This window comes from Balaenoptera acutorostrata, chromosome 2, assembly GCF_949987535.1.
Source record: "Balaenoptera acutorostrata chromosome 2, mBalAcu1.1, whole genome shotgun sequence".
NCBI classification, from domain to species: domain Eukaryota; kingdom Metazoa; phylum Chordata; class Mammalia; order Artiodactyla; family Balaenopteridae; genus Balaenoptera; species Balaenoptera acutorostrata.
In genome coordinates, this window is record NC_080065.1 from 98,607,228 (window position 1) to 98,627,651 (window position 20,424).

Consider the following 20,424-nt stretch of genomic DNA (forward strand, 5'->3'; position numbering starts at 1 on the left):
AAATATCATATAATATCGCTTATATGTGGAATCTAAAAAAAAAAAAAAACATACAAGTGAACTTATTTCCAAAACAGAAAAAGTCATAGACATAGAAAACAAACTTATGGTTTGTTTTCAAACAGGAAAGGGGAATGGGGGGAGGGATAAATTAGGAGGTTGGGATTAACATATACACACTACTATATATAAAATAACCAACAAGGACCTATGGTATAGCACAGGGAACTCTACTCAATATTCTGTAGTAACCAATATGGGAAAAGAATCTGAAAAAGAATGGATATATGTATATATATAACAATCACTTTGCTGTACACCTGAAACTAACACATTGTAAATCAACTATACTTCAATATAAAATTTAAAAAATTTAAAAAATATATCTGTAAAGATGAAAATGTAAATACTCAAATACCATAGAACTGAGAATACACGGTGAACATCAAAGAAAAAAAAACCAGGGCGTCTGACTCCACAACAGTGTGAGGGAGGGGGGAGGTGATGGGAGTAGTCCACCTGGATGCAGGTGGAGAGAATTTTAAAATAATAATAAAACCAATTAGAAGTCAGATGGCTTTTTATTATCACCATAAGCAATTTTCAACAATGCAGTGAAGAAATATTTTTCCTCACTTGGGTGAACCACTCCCACTGTCTTATTAGGCTGCATGCTTCAATATCTGTGCCTAACATTGGTGCAGCCATAGTACAACTCTAAGGAAAGCCCAGCTGGGACACTGAGGATGGCAGAGCAAAGAGATGGAAAGACCATATGGGTTTTTAAAAAATCACTGTGGTAAAATATACATAAAATTTACCATTTTAACCATACAATTCAGGGGCATTAAATACATTTGCAATGTCATAGAACCACCACCACTACCCTTTTCCAGAACTTTTTCATCATCCCACACAGAAACTTTGTACCCATGAAACATGACTCCCTATTCTTCCCTCCCCGCAGCCCCTGGTCACCTCTCTTTTTTTTCTCTATGAATTTGCCTACTCTAGGTAACTCATATAAATGGAACCGTACAATATGTGTCATTTTGTGTCTGTCTTTTTTCACTTAGCATTGTGTTTTCAAGGTTCATCCACGTTATAGCATGTAACAGAATTTTATTTCTTTTCAAGGTGGCACAATATTCCACTGTATATAAAGAACTGTTGTTTTTTTTAAATAATTAATTTATTTATTTATTTTGGCTGTGTTGGGTCTTCGTTTCTGTGCGAGGGCTTTCTCTAGTTGCGGCGAGCGGGGGCCACTCTTCATCGCGGTGCGCGGGCCTCTCACCATCGCGGCCCCTCTCGTTGTGGAGCACAGGCTCCAGAAGCGCAGACTCAGTAATTGTGGCTCACGGGCCTAGTTGCTCCGCGGCATATGGGATCCTCCCAGACCAGGGCTCGAACCCGTGTCCCCTGCATTGGCAGGCAGACTCTCAACCACTGCGCCACCAGCGAAGCCCAAGAACTGGGTTTTTAATGACACCTTTGAGGCACCATACCTTAGGGGACCTCTTGTTAGGTTAGATAGTAAGTTTTCCTTATAGTGCAAAAGTCACATGGCATTGGCTTTTCTGTTCCTTACAGCTGAAAGAATCCTGACACACAAGGCACAACTCAAGTTCTTCTGTGAAGCTCCAGGCTGGGCAATGAGACCCGCAGACGATCAAAATGGATGCTCTCCAGCATGTGGCAAAATTTTACAGAATTTCCCTGTAAGTCTAAATCTATACACGTGTACATGCGTATACACACACTCACACGACCAGGGCCACACCTTTACCTCTTCTCATCCTCAGTTTAGCTATTTTGATAATCCCTTATTATGACAGTTAATTTCAGCATAGACAGTTATTCAGTACTTAACATTTTTATTCATCATAAAAATATATATATGTAACTCCAAATCGAGTGAGACATTGTGCCTGGTGCTCTGTGGAGGAGTACAGATTGATGCCTCTTTTCAAAACACTTTTCCACAATCTTCACTGGACTTGGAAATAATCAAGCTTATTAGTCAAAGGTAAAAAATAAAAACACTTATTTAAAAATTACCATCCAGCATTAAGGGCTCCAACTTTGGCAGGCAGGCAGGGCAGGTGGTTAATGTTTTATTTGTATATGAAATTGGAGATACAGGAAGCAGTGTGGCAAAAAAAAAAAAAAAAAAGAATGCTTATCATTAGAACTGAAAAAAAAAAGTGAGTAGTACGCTAATATGATAGAAGGGAACTTTAAGTCACCACACAATGAGAAGAATCTCATCTTTGATAAGTACTAGTAGTGGGGGAGGTTTGACTTATTTGCAGGATTACGAAACGTGTTGATTCATGACTATGAAGAGGCGGACTGTAGAAAGCTGTGAGCAGACCCTAGTGTTAGTAGGGGATATGTAGAAGTGGGAATAAAGAGAAAGAAAAACAGGGCAGAATGTTTTTCCTCGAGGGTTCCTAGAAAAAATTTTAAAAATTAAAAAAAAAAAATCTGAGTAAGCACGTATTGTAATATTTTTCTGTGACTATAAAAGTGTAATGGGAAGCATCAGAAATCAATTACTGTAAACATATACAGTAGCCTTTCATTGTGAGCATATATATGAAGCCTCCTGCATCTATTATATTATAAAATCACGTTATACAATTCTACCTTTTTTTTTTGCTTGTTCCCTTTTCTGGTTCCTAGTTATTCACATTCTGGGAGAGGACAAAGGCCTTTACAGATTCATCAATCCAATCCTTTCTTTTCACAGATAAAGGAGGGTAAATAGCTTGCCCACGGTCCCATTCATCCTCAGTGAAAGAGACTGGGCTAGAACCACCAGGTCTCCTGATCCCCATCTGCTGCTTTTCTCATTACAACGTGACCTGATTCACACTCCGCCTCGTCCCTGGTCTGTATCTGATGGTTCTCCCTCAACCTCAGCTGGGGCAGAAGGGTTGTGAAAGACAGGACCCGGTCCTCTTGGGGCCTCGGGTTTGCTATGAGTGTGGGGCACTAGAAGAGGATGCCAGAAAACGCACCTCCCACTTCTATCCCAAGTCTGAAAGTGACCTACAACACACACACACACACACAGAGTCAGGCTCTGTGATCACCTAGCTGAGAAATATTTCCTTGATAGGGCATTGTGTGAGAGACCAATGTTTAACAGCTGCCATAGGAGAGGTTATTGATTTTAAGGGAGAACATATGGCCAAGGATACATACACCTTTCAGAAGCTCCTGGTCACACACAATGACCAACAACGGAGAGCTTCCAGCTCCAGGGGTCATGTCAACACCAGGCACGAAGTCCCTGACCACAATACCATCAAATGGGCCACTAATCAGTGGTGGGAACTGCCTCCAAATATACAAATTCCAGCAGAAAGGAAACACATTTGATTGGATTCTTTTAAAGAGCCCTACCATTCTCGCATCTATTTTGGGTTTCATATTTTTCCGCACTCAACATTCTAAATGTTCTAGTCTGGCTATCCCTATTTCTGGGTGACAACACCGGGAATGCTTTATTGCAACATTCATGAGAGGTGCCTCGAAAGTGAGGGCGGTTGGATCTCTCGAGGCCATTTTTTTCTGCGGTTCCTTTGAGAACAAAATCAAAGTGTTATTGTATTTTTAAAATGTCTATCATAGAAGGTTTTGATCAAGTTCAATACGAGGAATATGAATTTAAAATATCCCTTGTTATAATCATGAACTAGGAAAACTATGAGAGGAAACAGAGTTCTTGAAACTTTGACAATTTCAAGTTTATGGAAACATCGAAAAGTACCACAGTTCTATAGACTGTCCTGCAGAAATTTATCTTTCTTGGACTCCATAAGTTTCTGTAAGAGTAAGGTTCTCTTTCATCTAAACTCTTCCGAGAAATCTGCTTTCTCAAGTGAAGATAAATCATTTGTTTCACAAAACAAGAGCCTGCTGTGTGTTGTGCGTTCCATCTCAGGCAATAAACTGCCTTTGTACCGTATTTCTGGTCTCTTTCCATATAGCTTGCTGTATCCTATACACAGAATCCTGAAAAATCCTTTCCACTTGTGTAGGAAAGCCACGACTTTCTTCCTCCAGGGCGTTGATGGTTCGCAGAGCAAAGGGAGTCCTTTCTCGGGGCAGGGGGTTGTTCAGGGGCCGCATGGGGATGACGGAGTTGTATTTGTGCTGCCGGTTAACAGAGTTCATGAGGGACATATAGAACTGGAACTTACACCAGGTATCTCTTAAAAAGTTTTCGGTCAATAATAAGATTGTCCAGGCAGACCCATTGACAGCATCATCCAAATTCTGTAAATGCTGCCTGCCACATGGCATCTCAGCAAAGATTATTCCAGGTTTGATGCCGAAGTCATTTTCCAGCAGATTCTGGACTCGGAGGGCTTCGTCTGTGTCTTCTTCAGCATGCAGTATCACAAATTTGAGGAACACCTCTTCTTCTTCTTCCTCTTCTGGCATCTCCTCCACTCCCTTGGCTCCCTCCTGCTCCCCTGTTGGCATCTCCGCTGTATTGCTATGAGCAGCAGCATTACTCAGGGAGATTTCTTCAGATTTCTTGGAATCTGACTTGTGATGTCTTTGACTCATATCCACACTGTGGCTTCTACCCCAAGAGAGAGAAAGAGGGCAGGGATCCGTTTTAGACTTTCCGATACCCATTATAAAGATCCAAATCAGAATAGGAAAGCTGTATTTCTCAGCATTTCATTTCATTCTAAAAGGAGAAATAACAAAGCAGAACACCATAAACTTAATCAAAACATTAAAAATGGAAAATTTCATTCACCCCGAAAACCTCAAAAAGATTATAATATAAAGTTCTCTAAGAAAGAATTGCCAAACAGATCATTGGGAAATGAAATCACTGGTCTTTTTTGAGCTTCACAAGGGCTACCACAGGTAGTGAAGGGTAAGTTAAACAGAGGGTCCAGTTTAATATAACAGGAGATATGTGGAAATTTTAAATGGTATTGTAATCACACTATAAACCTCCAAATTAAAATAAATTACTTTGGTATTTTAGAGAAAAGGTACCATATCAACTCTACCCATATGGAGTTTAAATCCAACTTCTCCATAACCAAATTACTGTGTAAGCTAGAAACACGAAAACCTAAAGAAACAGAATATTCCAACATTAAATACAAAATTTATTTTTGTATCAAACACAAATACAAAACAGAATACAGATATCCTAAAGATGGCTAGCAGGCAGCTCTACTGACTCAAGAAGAGAAGATCTGAAATGTCAAACGACTTGTTGCCCAGAATTCACGGGTTCAGAGCTTTTTTGTTTGTCTAGGATCAGGCCGTGTTGTAGTGGGGCTGGTGGAGAAACTATAATAAGGATTGTGAAAAGTAAGGAATATCTCTTCCAGCTAAACTTGGGAATACTTACGAAAACATTTATTCACCTAGGGAGAAATTAACATCTTGGTTTGGAAGTGAAATCTGGAAACAAAGCCTTGTGATTTTCTCCAGTGAAATTAACAAATAATCATTGTAGTCTATACTCGTTCTTTTATTTTAAAACTCCTAAATTCAGAGTGGAAGAATTAGATCAGCTGTGAAAGAAAGGCACTCCATGTGAATCTAATTTAAATAAATCTTCAGATAATGTCGGCAGTGTTGTGAATATAACCCCCAAACAGGCAGTTTCAAGGGGGGGGGTTCTTTTTTATCAAAAGACAGAAAATTTAGAATAATTATAAATTCCATGTTTTCAAACTATGGGCCCATAGGCTATATTCTAAAGCATTTTTATTTATTGTTCATTGGCAAAGACCAGAGTTCAAGAAGAAATTAGAATTTTATTCATTATGACCTAAGTAACATAGCTACGTATGCCAAAATATGTCAGGTTTAGAAGCAACCATTCAGCAAAAATGGTGAAAAACTGTTATGGGAAGAAAAAACAAGGAAAAACACAGAGAATTGTTTTCTAATGTATATAAGGAGTGAAAGGGTTTGCTACTGCCTCTGAATAGTGAAGGAACTGCTGGCTATTGCCTGTCATTTATTCTGTCCGTACTTCAGGTTCTGATCCACGGTACACCGTGCCAGCCACCAAGTGGTAGTCTAAGGCATGACAACCCTCCAGTGCTATTGCTATCCCACTTAATAAACCTAAATGAACTCAGACTCTCTTCGCTGGTTAGGATTAACTGCTGACTTTTTTATTGTATCATGAAAAAAGTTTTACTATGCAGAATTGCGAAAGAAGGTTCCCCTGAATTAAAAAAAAAAAAACTATCCAGAGAAATCTATTAACGTGTCAATTAAAATGATCTTCACTTATTCGTTCAGATAGGTTTGTTAAACCAACTTCACTTCATTATCTTAATCACCAGCTGCTGCAGATGAGTGCATGTGAAGTAATATAAAAGATTTTCACTAGAAAGTGTTGAAAACTTCTAAGGTAAAATGGTGTGTTGAGTCCAAACACAGAATCTTTTGAGATAAATAAAAATAAACAACAAAAGAATTACATTATGAAGAAAAATTACAATTTTACGTCTCATCTTTCTTAAACGCTGGTCAGCAAAAAACAGCAAAATACTCCAGAAATCTATGATGTGCTGTTCCAACTTCCAAGCACTCCTGCCCACCCCCACCCGAAGCAGACCAGCGAGGAGAAAATTAGTGACAATGTCTGAAAACTTCACCATAACCTTCTAATTTGGAGAGGAGAGTCAGGAGGTAGCCAAGGGGAAAAGATGTGGGAAGCTTTGCGCTGGATATCTGCCTTTCCCACCACCACGTGAGTCAGAGATGGGGAAGTGGTCCAGATTCTTCACAGGGGTTCTCAAGGCTGGAAGGAAGGGGGAGAACCTGTGTTCACCCGGAGCTAATTAACTCCATCAACAAAGAGAACAGCAGGAAGGCGGGGAACGCAGAAGGAAATAGGAGAGGGGAGAAGGCTGGCACGGAGAATCCTGCGAAGCCTCTTCCGTGCTCTCCTCCTCCATCAGGGACAGTTAGCATCAGGGTTAAAACACTGAGGTTTCAGCTCCTTCCCCTCAGCGAAGCAGGAGGAGAGTGAAGGTGGCTGCAGGGGAGAGGCACACAGGACCACTGTTCACAGGAATAAAAACGTGTGTGTGTGTGTGTGTGTGTGTGTGTGGACATTTCTTTATTTACTTTTTTAGAAGGGTAAACTTTGAAAATATTTATATGGAAAAGCCCCACTCCCATCCTTGTCTTCCCCATCCATCCTGTTGCCCCCATGGCCTCTTACTGGTGACCGCTTTTATTAGTTTTTCCTATATCCTTCCAATATTTCCTCATGAATACATATATTTTTTCTTTCCTTTTTTTAAAAAAAAGTATTACTGTATATATACACATACACTGCCAAACAGCAGTAAGTAGGTAGGTAGATAGACAGATAGTAGATGGCTTTTTCCCTTAGTAATATAACCTCAGAGCCTTCCATAGCAGCACCCGGAGAACCTCCTCTTATTTACATAATCTTCTAGCATGTGAATGTACCATAACTGTCCCGTTCTTCAATACGTGATTTGTTTCCAGTCTGCTACTATCATGAACAATGCGGCAATGAATAACTTTGTACAAAGGTCATTTATGTGCAAGGTCATCTGCAGAATAATTGCCCCAAACAGGATTTCTGTATCAAAGGACAAATGCATTTGTCATAGTGATAGATTTGGCCAAATCGCTCTCTGTAAGATTGAACCTTTTTTGGTTTTGTTTTGCTTTTCACTTGACAGAATGACACCTCCACCTCCATCCTTTGCCCCAGAAAAGATCTAAGACCAAAACTACCAATTACTATTGACCACAGCCCAACTGAGCTAATCACATCCCTTCAGGGCAACAGAAATGTGGAAAGATACAACCCATCAGGATGGAGCCCTTAAACCGAAGTTCTGAAGGGAAGATCAACAGGTCCAGGATAAGAAGGAAAGAGAGTCCAGAATGTATTCACTGTATATCTGGGCAAACGAAGGTGCCAAAGGAATCCCCCCACATTCAATAGGAGTAAGATGAAAAGAACAGCACGGCATATATGAACACTGGGCAAGTGTGCACAGATGTTACAGGAAATAAGAAAGAAGATAAAGAAGAATCAGAGCATGCAAGAGACAAATAAAAAATTCCATTCTCATTAAGACTACGTGCTCCGGAATCAGACTGCCTGAATGTAAATCCCAGCCCTACTATAAAAAAAACTGCAAGACTTTGTACAAATTATTGTACGTATATCTCTGTGCTTTGATTTCATCATGTGTAAAATGGTGATAATTATAATACCTATCTTTAAGGTTTTTACAAAGATCAAATGGCTTAGAAGAGTGCTCCATAAATGTTAGCAGTTAATATTGTTATTAAATACATAACAAAGAAGCCAAAGAAAACTTTACGGTTTTACTTTAGTAGCAATAAGAGAAGGCAGAACTAAGCTGTGTGCCTACAGGGGGGTGAGTGGATGTGGCAGAGGACACCTGCAGAAGTTCCCTTTGACTGTTTCATTGTTCTCAGTAAAAGAGGAAGCAAAACCCCTTCCTTAGGGCTGCCCCAAACCTCAATCTCATTTTGTAGTATAAATGATACAGGATGGAGCCCATTGGGGTGAGATTACTGTGTCCACAAGGTTATTATTCTTCCTCAGCCCTACCCAATGCTGATTAGTGTCTGTGTGTACTCTTGCTCCCAGCAGAAGACTTCCGTGGCTGGAAGACAGTCAGGGCAGCACCCATTGGGTCCTATCCCAGGACAGCCCCTCTCCATGCAGAAATTTCCCAGGAGGTTCCTCAGGGTGGTTACAGCCATCAGCCCTCTCTCCCCTGTCCCAAACTAAAAAGTGAAACATCAGTGTGAATTTCTCTTTCATACAAAGTTTACTTTCCTCACCAAGACCTTTGTGAGAGTCAACTGTATGTGTCAGCTGGTCTAGGCTATGGTGCCTAGTTGTTTGGCCAAACACCAGTCCAGATGTGGTTCTGAAGGTATTTTTTAGGTGAGACTGACATTTAAAGCAGTAGACTTCAACAGTAAAAATAATGAATCACTATGCTGTATACCTGAAACTAATATAATACTGTATTAATCAACTATATTTCTATTTTTAAAAATAAATAAAGCAGTAGACTTTGAGTAAAGATTACCCTCAATAGTGTGGGTGGAACTTACTCAATAAGTGAAGGCCAGAGCAATACTGAGGTTCCTCAAAGAAGAAGGAATCCTGCCTTGGGACGGCAACGTAGAAATTCCACCTGAGTTTCCAGCCTTCAGACTCAAGACTGCAAAGTCATCTCCTGTCTGTTTCTAGCCCTGCAGATTTGGGACCTGCCAGCCTCGCCAGTCACATGAGCCAATTCCTTAAAATGAATCTCCCACCCTCCCTCCTCTCTCTCTGTAAAACCTATTGGTCCTGTATCTCTGAAAAACCCAAATACAACCCTCCTTAAAAGTTTGTTGCCCTAGAATTAAGAGTTACTGTTTCCATTTAAAAAAAATTTTGACCACTTGGGAAGAGAGGCTCCCAAAAAGCAGTAAGTAAAACAATGATCAGTAATAATTTGATAATAAAATACATATGCATAAACCATTTTCAACCTGTCCATGTGTTTACCACAGAAAAAGCTTATGCGTTTAAATCACTGCCTCTGAAATGTAACACATTTAACAAACATTTAGGCATCTAGTTCTTGGCTCCTTTAGCCCCAGAGAACTTTTTCCTATCTGAATAGCACCATCTTGTGGGAAATACATACAAAATTAATAGTTTCTTTGCTTAATTCAATTAATAAATAGGTTTTGTCATTATTAATCAGGGTTGTTGAAAACTTACTCTGCACCAAGACCTGCTGGGTTTTAGGGATGTGGACCCAGGATAAGCAGATAATTAGGACTCATTGCACTGGTGCTTCATTCAAATAACAGGTGCTACCAGAGCACTCAGGATGGACACACAGTGGGGAGCACTGCATCAGTAAGGCCGAGAGGCGGACGGTTTCCAGGCAGTGGGAGCACCATTTGCAAAAAAAAACACTGAAGCACCAGAGGGCACAGTGTATTAGGATCATTTTGCTGTTACAATAACCTAGATGAGAAAGCAGAGCCCTGAACTAAGGAAGTTATGGTGGAGATGAAGATATGTAAGAGGTGCTAGGGGTTGGGAGGGTGACGGAGAAGGAAGAATCAAGTATGCTTCCCAAGTCTATGCCTTGTTACATTCGCTGAGTCGTTTGCTGAGACAAGCAGGGTGGGGGTTGGATGTAGTTGACCAGTTCATCCAGTTTGGGACACAGGGAGCTTAGGGTGCCTGTGACCTGGAACAGGAGCTGTCCAATGGGTACTTACACATGTAGGTCCGAGGCTGAGGAGAGTATCTCGATGGGAGGTAAAAGCTTGACACTAGCTCAAATCTGTGAGTAACTGAAAACAAGTAGAAAGAAAAGAGAAGGAAGAGAGCTGAAGACAGAATCAATGCCTGAGGGGCACCTGGAGGAGGGGGGGGCCATAAAGGAGAGGGAGGAGTGAGTGGCACCCGGGCAGCAGGAAAATCAGGCACAGAATCCGGAAGCCAAGGCAGGAGAGTACCTCGAGCAGTGGTCAGCGTCCAAGGCATTGAGCCCCTTGAGGTTCTCTGGAGCAGTTACAGGGGATGGTGGGAGTCACCAGTATGCTCAAGAGTCTAGAGGATGAGGATGAGGGGGCGGGGGAGGGGAAAGCTTAGCTAAGAAGGAAAGAAGCCAACAGCTACAAACGAACATAGGGTGGGGAGAGGATTCCATGAAGAGAGGAGAAACTCAGAATGCTTGGAAACGGAGGGAACTGGCTAGTAGAGAGAAAGGATGAAAAGTATGGATGGGAGCTTCTTAGAGCCGAGCTGTTCTCCTCTTGGTCACTGGGCAGCTCTCTCTCCTACTCCCCCTTTCCCTGGGAGAGGAGAGAGGCCACCTAACTCCTGAGGGTGCTAGGTCCCGGGCTAATGTCTGTGATGAATACTGCAGATGACGTGGTGACCTACAGGACTTTGGGTTTTAGCTTCTTGGGAGAAGGTGAGTGCACTTTGCTTTTTTTTATCAGGGATGGCTGCATTATATTGGAAGAGAGCACATTTCTTGCTATCATCGTCTGTAGGTTTAGGTATGGAAAGAAGGGAAGGTACGGATGTCAAGTAGCCAAAGGGGCGTTCTGTAACAGATCCTGCAGATTTGCTCACGCAAAACTTATTCCAACTTCCTTTTAGTGAACCTTCCTGTACTTCCTGTACCACAAGTACTAAAAGCTCCATTTCCTAGACTTCCTTGAAGCTAGGGTTCTGGATGTAATTAAAGTTCTGCCAATCAGATGTACTTACTAGTCTGAGTTAAATATGAAGGGAGGCAGAGCATGAGGCAGTGACTTTGCTGGTTAAGACTCTAGCAGGGTTGGTGTGATTCAGAGCTGGCAGCTTGCTGATCTGGCAGGAGGTTTCGTGGTTGTGGCAAAAGCTCCAGCTCCGGACTTCCCTGGTGGCGCAGTGGTTAAGAATCCGCCTGCCAATGCAGGGGACACGGGTTCAAGGCCTGGTCCGGGAAGATCCCACATGCCGCGGAGCAACTGAGCCCGTGTGCCACAACTACTGAGCCTGCACTCTAGAGGCCACGCACCACAACTACTGAGCCCACATGCCACAACTACTGAAGCCCGTGCTCCGCAACAGGAGAAGCCACCGCAATGAGAAGCCCGCGCACCGCAACGAAGAGTAGCCCCCGCTTCCCGCAACTAGAGAAAGCCCGCACACAGCAAGGAAGACCCAACACAGCCAAAAATAAATAAATAAATAGATTTTTAAAAAGCTCCAGTGCCACTAGACCAGTTCGGTAGGTGGTGGTCTGAGGTAGTCCTAGAAACTCAATCTGGACTCTAGCTCTTCAACTTACCCAGTGATACTGTACATTTTGTAATATCCTCAAATGCACACCTTTCTGCTTAAACTAGCTATAGTAGACTCTGTTCTCTGCAACAAATCTATGATTGATACAACATCCAAATCCAGGCCAGGGAACTACAGCAGGTCAGCAGCAAAACATGGTCTGCCACCTGTTTTTATAAGTAAAGTTTTACTGGAAGACAGCCATGCCCATTCATTTCTGTATTGCCTATGGCAAATTTCATGCTACAGAGGCAGAACTGAATAGTTCCAACAGGAGCCGTGTGGCCTGTATCGCCCATGGTATTTATTGTCAGGACCCAACAGAATAGACCTGAGCCAGCCAGACAAGGAACATGTAGACTTTTCTTTCAGGCTTCTTCACACTGGAAATATTTTATTAAAATAAAATCCCAACTAGGGTGATCAATATCTTCAGGAATAGGATGGGTAGAATTTGAATCCACCTGTTCTTTACTGAAATAACATTATTGAGAGTCAGCTGTCATTTATTTATTTTCTTCTTTTGGGGCTTGCACAGAATCCATAAGGATAGCAAAGGCCCAGTATAAAGGAAAGGATTAATTATCAAATATTACCCATTGATACTTACAGTCTAACTAAGCTAGTGCCTGTATTTTTCATTTTAGGTACCAAAGCTTGCATTAGAAATGTTAGGGATCTGTAGGAGTCTAAAACCCTATATCTTCCCTTCATGGCTCTAGTCACACTACAATTAATTACATGTTTGAGTATCTGCTTAGTTTCTCATCTTTCCCATTAGACTGTAAACTCTATCAGGATAACACCAAATCTGTCTTGCTTGTCACTGTATCTCCAGAGTCTTGCACATAGACAGCATTCAACAATACCTTCTGAATGAATGAATGAATTAGACAATTCCAAACATAAGACCTAACACAGTTTTTCAAGTTGAGAGATAGCTGAACAGATAGTTCTTTATCATCCCTAGCATATAAATTATTGACTCAATCAGAATAGGGACCAGCCTATCCAAATGTATGGATTTTTTAATGAGAAATTACGTTACATTTTTAAAAACGGTGTGAATATAAATATGGTACATTCATTTCAAGATACAGCTCAAGGGTCATATTTGGCTGAATGCATTTCCTTTGATCTCCAGGTTGATTGAGTTAAGTACTCCTCCTCCGGCTGCCCATAATATCCTGCTCATATTTCTTATAATATGTATCACACAGCACTTTTTTTTTTTAATTATTATTATTATTATTTTTAAATTTTATTTATTTATTTATGGCTGTGTTGGGTCTTCGTTTCTGCGCGAGGGCTCTCTCTAGTTGTGGCAAGTGGGGGCCACTCTTCATCGCGGTGCGCGGGCCCCTCACTATCGCGGCCTCTCTTGTTGCGGAGCACAGGCTCCAGACGCGCAGGCTCAGTAGTTGTGGCTCACGGGCCCAGTTGCTCCGCGGCATGTGGGATCCTCCCAGACCAGGGCTCGAACCCGTGTCCCCTGCATTGGCAGGCAGACTCTCAACCACTGCGCCACCAGGGAAGCCCAACGCACAGCACTTTTAACTTGTCTTCCTTGCTGGCCTGGGAGGTAGCTTCCACCTCATTTTCCCAGACTTCTCCACCATGGAAAATGGCGCCATCATTTGCCCAGTTACAACAGCCAGAAACCTCAGGCATCACTGACACTTTCCCCTTCCACTCCTACACTTTCACTTCCAAGCTGTCAGCAAGCCAACCTGCAAAACCCATCTCAAAATGTTCCACTTCCCTCCCCACTGCATTTTCACTCTAGATCAACATCTCTCCCCTAGCCTACTACACGGCTCCTTCCTAATCGGTCTCCTATAGCCACTCTTGGTCAGTCTAATCCATTCTCCACTCAGCAGCCACAACGATCTTTTTTAAGTACATACAACTGATCAAATTACTACCGTTTACACCCCTGCAATGGGTTCCTACTGCTCTTAGAATCAAAATTTCTTAATATGGCAAGAATGCCCTGCAGGATCCGGCTCCTTCAGCTCCAAGCTTATCTCGTGCTTCTCTTCCCTCTGCTCCCCCAGTTCCCTACATGTGTGTCTTTTTTTTGTTTCTCAAACTTGCTCAGCTTTCTCCTGTCACAGGATCTATGGAAACATTTTATTGCAATTCTGAAGTATGAGTTACATGACTATATTTCCTTATTAGAGAACTTGTACATAGTAGCATAGGCTAGCCAACATTCTATTGGAGGTACACAATCAAAATGTTCAAAAAGTAGGGAATGGCAACATCAGCTATGTCATATTCTTCATATGATTGAACCCTATTAAATCATCAAGATGTTTACGAATGTTACGAATTATTTTAACGACATGAGAAAATGCTTCCATAACAGTAAGTGAAAAAAATAGACTATAAAATAAAATATACTGTAAAACTTTGTAAAAACAAACTATAGAGAAAATAGATTGGAATGAAGTATACCAAAAAGTTAACATTGGTTAGCTGTGTATGGTAGATGTGTGAATGTACATGTATCTATATCTATACACCCTTTTTCTACAATGATAATGTAATCTGGAAAAAAAAAGATTTCTTAGTAAATACATTATTCTCTAGATTTTGTTTTTAAATAGAGGTCACGTTCACTTAATGCCTCAAATAGTGTATACCTTACGTGCCATATCTGCACATTTTGGATGGGTTGAGCTCACCTCCAGGTTTAACTCTGTTTGATCTCCTGTTTTTGTTTTTTTATCTATATGCAAATTTTCCAATAGTCTGGATTTGCTAACTCTAAACCCAACAGGGGTCCTCCAATATCTTACTTAATTACACATACCAGAAGGCAGACTATTCATCTCCACAGTACCTAAAACAGGTCCTTGAGCAAGTAAATGTTTAATTAATTTTTAAAAAATTGCTTCTATCAGGTAGAAAAACAAAAATACACAAACTGGTCTTCCCCTGAGCACTGTCTTTTTCATCTGTGGAGCCTGTCTCTTTTCTCAGCTGTTAAGAAGGTCCAGGTCGATGAGTGCTGTCTAATCAACATACAGAAGCTTGGGGCGGGAGATTTGACCATGATTTCACTCATGGCTTTCCTTTAACCCTCCTACTCTTTGTTCCATACTCCAAATCCCTTTATTTTAAAATTTTATTTAATCTTCTATTGTATATGTTTATTCAAGCATCTGAAATCCCAACTCTGAAATGAGAAAAAAATTTTTTTTCTGTTCTTTTAAAAGAGAGGAGGGTATTGGGTTGGCCAAAAAGTTCATTCAGGTTTTTCTGTAAACTTTTTGGCCAGCCTAACGGTACCTATTCTACTGGTAACATCACAGAACTAGTTCCTTGGGATTAAAATAAGAAATAAACATTATGTAAATTAAACGGTCTTTTATTCCCCAACAGCTTTCCGTGAAGATGGTAATATTGCTTTTCATTTCCATTCCCACATATTTTAAAAAGAGAACTGAATCTTGCTATGATTCTTGTTATTCCGACACTGGCTCAGTCACTACACAACTTAAAGACGTGTATAATAGTCTCTGAACAAGTGCCTTCACTTTTCTTCTTCCCATTAAACCTACCTGTTACTGGTACCACTCAACAAGGTTCTGAATCAGAGACTACTGCTTCCCACTGAAGCAAGGAATTGAAAAAAAAATATTGCATAGTCTTTCCAGTAAACAGAGTATTTCCCTTTCATTTTCTATATTTAAGAATGAGAACTAGCCTTAAAGGGCAAACCTTCTCCAAACCGGGAACAACATTTTATAAAAGGGCAAACTTGTACATCTTATCAAAGTGAGACTCAAGAGAGAGCTGCTTGTGCACTTTCAATATTAGAGAGTTCTAGCAACCAGTAAGGATTTAACGGTGCCATAAGCTTCGTGGAATATTAGAGAACAGCGTTCAGTATCTAACAGCCACCAACCCAGAGGGTCAGTGACAAGATGTTACCAGGACTAAGGCAGTAACCCCTGAGACAGTATCTGAACAGGGGAGTGAGGAAAGTGAAGGTGTACAGCCTGCCATGGCCTAGCAGAGGCCTGCTGCAGGCAAGGAGAACAGCAGCAAGATCAGAGCCACTCCAGCTGAGGGCAGGGCGGGGGCAGGGCGGGGACGGGGCGGGGGGGGGGGGGGGGGCGGGGTACGGGTGGGAAGCAGAGGATAAGACCAGGGAAGCAGTCCGGGGTGAGATGACACAGGGCTTTGAGCCATCGTAAGAATTTGGTTTTTATGATTCTGATGAGAAGCCACCAGAAGGTTTTGAAGAGAAGTGAAAGTTCTGATTAGATATTTTTAAAAAACCACTGCTGTTTGGAGAAACACTATAGAGAAGCAAGGGTAGAAGCTGGAAGACCAAATCAGAGTCTTCACAGTTGTCCAGTAAAAGAGAATTGCGGTTTGTGTTAGAGAGGGCACATAATATGTGGTCGAACTGGAGCTATCTTTTCAAGGTAGAGTCAACAGAGTTTGCTGGATGCTTGAATGTAGGGTCAGGGCTGAAAAGAGGAGTCGATGACCATCCCTAGAGTTTCGGCCTCATTGAATGGCAGTAACATTTCCTGTGATAAGGAAGGTAAGTGAGGGGCAAACAGAAGAGGACGGTGTGGGTGTGTATCAGTAATTCTGTTTGGACACACTACATTTAAATGCTGATCAGACTTGCCAGTGGAGATGTTGAGCAAATAGCTAGACACATGCGTCTAGAGCTCAGGACAGAAGTAAAACTAGAAAGAAAAATTTGGAAGTCATCAGCTTATAGATGTTATTTATAGTCATGAAATATGGCTTGGGATAGAAATTGCCTTGGGAGAAAGTTATGGCTCAAAAGAGAATATGGCCAAGAACCAAGCACTGTGGCAGTCTAACAGTGGTTGAGAAGAGAAGGAAAAGCCTGGAGACACAGAAAGAGTGACCAGTGAGGTGAAAGGAAATGCAGAAGAAGGTGGTGGTGACCTGGAAGCCAAATGCAGAAAAAATATCAAGGAGGAGGGAGCGAACAACTGTGTCATAGGAGGTGGAAATGTACACAGACGCTGGATTTCACAAGTGACATGGGGGTGATGGACACAAAAAGGCTGAGATGAGAGTGTGGAGGAGGAAACAGGAGGAGCAGAAATAAAGGCTTGGAGGCAAGTCTTTCAAAGACCTTTTTCTTGTTCTCTTTCTTTTCTTTCTTTCTTTTGTCTTTTTAAGTAAAAGGGAGCAAAGAAATGGGTGGGACCTAGGAGGAGACATTTGGTCTAGCGGGGATTATTTAAAGGCAAGTGATTTATCAGCAGGTATTTGTTAAACGAATAAATTTAAAAATACCACAGGGAGCCAATGATTCAACAGATGAGGTGCAAAACATCCAACATACAGCTGGACATCTGAATAACATTTACTTTGTTTCAGGAGAATGTAAGGCATTATTCTATATATGCCCATCTACTTTCTGATTTCAGTGAGACATAAAATGAAGTTGCTTATCTCTATAACCAACGCACTATTTAAGATTATTTTTAAAGACTTTTAAAACCAAAGTTTACTGCCATGAAAAACTGGAGAGGTCCTAACTAACAAAATTCTGAAAACAAGCTCACAGCTGCCAGCCCAAATTATTTCTATCCAAATTAGCTTTGGGACAAGATCCCAAATCAGCAAACCAAAACCAAAACTTTCAGCACTGGCTCAAGTGTGCCTGGCGGAGGCTCCCACAGAACCTTTAAGCCCTCTGAGACGCTGGGCTTTTTGCTTAGGGTTCTGAGGTTTCTCTAAAAGATAGGTTTCCTAGTCAAAATGAAACTTACAAGACAGGCAGAGAGTTGCGGGGTCCTCCCTTCAGAGCGAGGCAACTCTGCTGGAAGGACGACCGGCTCGCCCACCCCCGCGCCCGCCCGGCCCCCAGCCCACCCGCCCGGGCGCCCGCTACTTGCCGGGGAGGCGGGCGGCGCAGCACCTCCGTCACGGGTCCGTCCTCCTCGCCCGCCGAGCGCTGCGCGACTTCCCGTGGGGGTCGGGAAGGAGAGGCGGCCGGTCCACTGCGCGCCGCAGACCCCGCCCCACGCCCGCGGCCCGGCGCCGCGCGAGGCGGGGCGCGCGGAAGTCAGGGGGCCGCGGAGTCCCCTCCCGTCGGGGACGCGCCGCCACTTAACCCTTGCAGGCCGGCCCCGCCGGAGGGAGTCTGGGCTTTACGAGGCTGGAAGTCTCTGGGCGGCGGGAAGGAGAGGGCGAGAGGGCGGGAGGGCGGAGGAGGGGAACTCGCGCTGCTTTTTTTTTTGTTTTGTTTTTTTTAATGTCCCTTGAGGCCCGACTTGGAGGCCCGGAAGGAAAGGGACTCAGCTGTCTGTTCCTTACAGACGTGAGTGCGGCCGTGGGAGCTGCAGTCGCTGCCTCCGCGCCTACCTAGCGCGCCCAGCATGGATCCTGCAGCGGAGCCCGGGGCTCACAACAGAAGCCCCTAGACTCTAAAGGAAGGAAACAGCCAGTCTCACCCAAACAAACCCTCTAAGACCCTTCCCGAGGTACAGCGACTCTCCGGGTCCTCCAAGTTGGTCCCTTGGCTCTTCCTTTCTCTTTGGGGTTCTCTCACTGACTACTGCTGCAGTCAACCACATCCTGGTTGGGGGTGGTGGCGTATCAGTACCTCCCCACTCTCAACACCAGCCAAAAGCCACCTTGAGAAAGATTCCTTTCTCAGATTCTTTTGAACAGCCGAAATAGACTGGAACTCCGCAGAATAGTTAGGGAGAACAGGAAAGCAACCAAGTAATTCTAAGAAGGATAAAATGCCTGATAAAGCCAAATATGTTATCCTACCATATCTATCTCAGGCTCCCAATCCCAGTCATTCCCAAAGAACCCAGTTCAGAAACCACTTACCCCCCCACCCAACCCCACCCCCCACCTTCTTTTCAGGCACTCCCTACTCACTGCCAAAGGAGGAGAACCCCATTACTAAACGTCAGAGAAGACAATGAATAGTACATTGGAATTGAAGGCCCATACCTGGATCTCAGAGGCTTACTACTGGTAGAGCTAAGTTATTTTCTCTTCCTCTCCCCCCTACTTAGCATGAGGATGGGCCATTGAAGGTGGCACTGGCAGACAGTAATTACTTGGTGAAATGCCCTGTTAAGCATCATGTCAACACAATTCATTATGCACTGACAGCTGGTTTCTCCTCCTCCCTCTGTTTTTTCAGGTAAACAGTGGCCTCCCTGTTACTAAATCTGGTACTTTTTGTTGCCTTCATTTCCCCTTCATTTCCTAATCTCCCTTTGGCAATTGACAAGGTTGATCATTGTCTCCTCCAGATACTCTAGTTCCTTGATATTAACAACCCGTGGGGCCTTCATGCTCATCCTACTTGTTAAAATTCTTCTCTTTCAGTCTCTTCTGCCTGTTCCTCTTCCTCTGGCAACCCTTCATACCACTGCTTTCCAAACTTTTTCATTGAAATATCACTAATGACAAATGCGATAAACATTTACTTCCCCATTCATCACCCACATCACATGCATAAGTGAACCTAAAGTCACTAATGTCAAGGGCAAATGTACTTGAATTGTCTCATTTTATGTTTTAAATTGCTCCAAATTTTGCATTGTTCTTCATAAATATTCACATGTTGTACTAAAAAAAAAATTCAAATTGGTTACAAGTTAAAATTTTTTTCCCCAAATTATCAAGTATACATGTCAAGAAAATGCACCAATCACTTATGCCACAAATATTTAGAGTCTTCTAAAGGCACTAGGGATACAGTGTGAACAAGACAAAGATGGCCCCAGTCCTCATGGAGATTTTGCAGTCTAGAGCAGGAGACAGAGGACAGACGTTGTGTACAATTTCAGATCCATTCATTGAAAAGAATGAATGAATGGAAGAAAGCAGAGTAAAGTGGGGAGGAGTGCTAATTAAGTCAGGAAAGAGATGGCTTCTCTGACATGTGAAACGTTTTTCCTGTGGCTTCATACCCTTGAAACCCTTGGCATTCAATGCTCGTGTTTTCAGGGTCTTGATCCACTGTCCTCTTTCGCTTACTCTACCGTTTCCCTGGATATCTTACATATGTCCATCAGACTCACAGCTCAATCAGTAAGGATATAAATGATTTGAACACGATTAATGAACTTGACCTCATTGACAGATACAGATTATGGCACCCAATACAATTTCACAACACATATTCTTTTCACATACGTATGGAACATTAACAAAATCAGGCCATGTTTTTGGCCATTGAGCAAGTCTCCACAAAGCAAATCAAAACAAATCAAAAGACTGAAATAATATGAACGTGTTCACTAACCACTAATCTGAAAAACAAAAACAAAAACGAGAAAAGCCCCTATATGTCTGGAAATTAAAAGACACATTTCAAAATAAGCCATGGGTCAAAAAATAAATCACAGCAGAAATCATAAAATATTTCAATTTGAATGTTCCTAAAAATACTAAATATCAAAACTTGTGGGATATAGCTAAAATACAATGAGAGGGAAATTACTAGTCTTAAATGGGCGTATCAGAAAACAAAGCCAGGAAGTCAACTGTCTGAACAA

General features: G+C 42.2%; 1 protein-coding gene across 3 annotated transcripts; it reads right to left on the minus strand.

Annotated features, from left to right (window-relative positions):
• Positions 1–576: 576 nt before the first annotated feature.
• Positions 577–18,015, minus strand: TICAM2 (TIR domain containing adaptor molecule 2). Of its 3 annotated transcripts, none has more exons than XM_057540076.1 (2): positions 17,794–18,015; positions 577–4,603 (listed from the first exon to the last, which is right to left on the minus strand). In XM_057540076.1, exon 2 carries the CDS (start codon positions 4,585–4,587, stop codon positions 3,952–3,954), a length of 636 nt encoding a protein of 211 aa, XP_057396059.1. In that variant the 5' UTR covers positions 4,588–4,603; positions 17,794–18,015; the 3' UTR covers positions 577–3,951. The 3 variants fall into 3 exon arrangements, with proteins under 3 accessions (XP_057396059.1, XP_057396058.1, XP_007192181.2); XM_057540075.1 differs by having other exon boundaries at positions 577–4,714; positions 17,794–18,013; XM_007192119.2 differs by lacking the exon at positions 17,794–18,015 and adding an exon at positions 17,668–17,734 and having other exon boundaries at positions 577–4,714.
• Between the last annotated feature and the right edge of the window lie 2,409 nt (positions 18,016–20,424).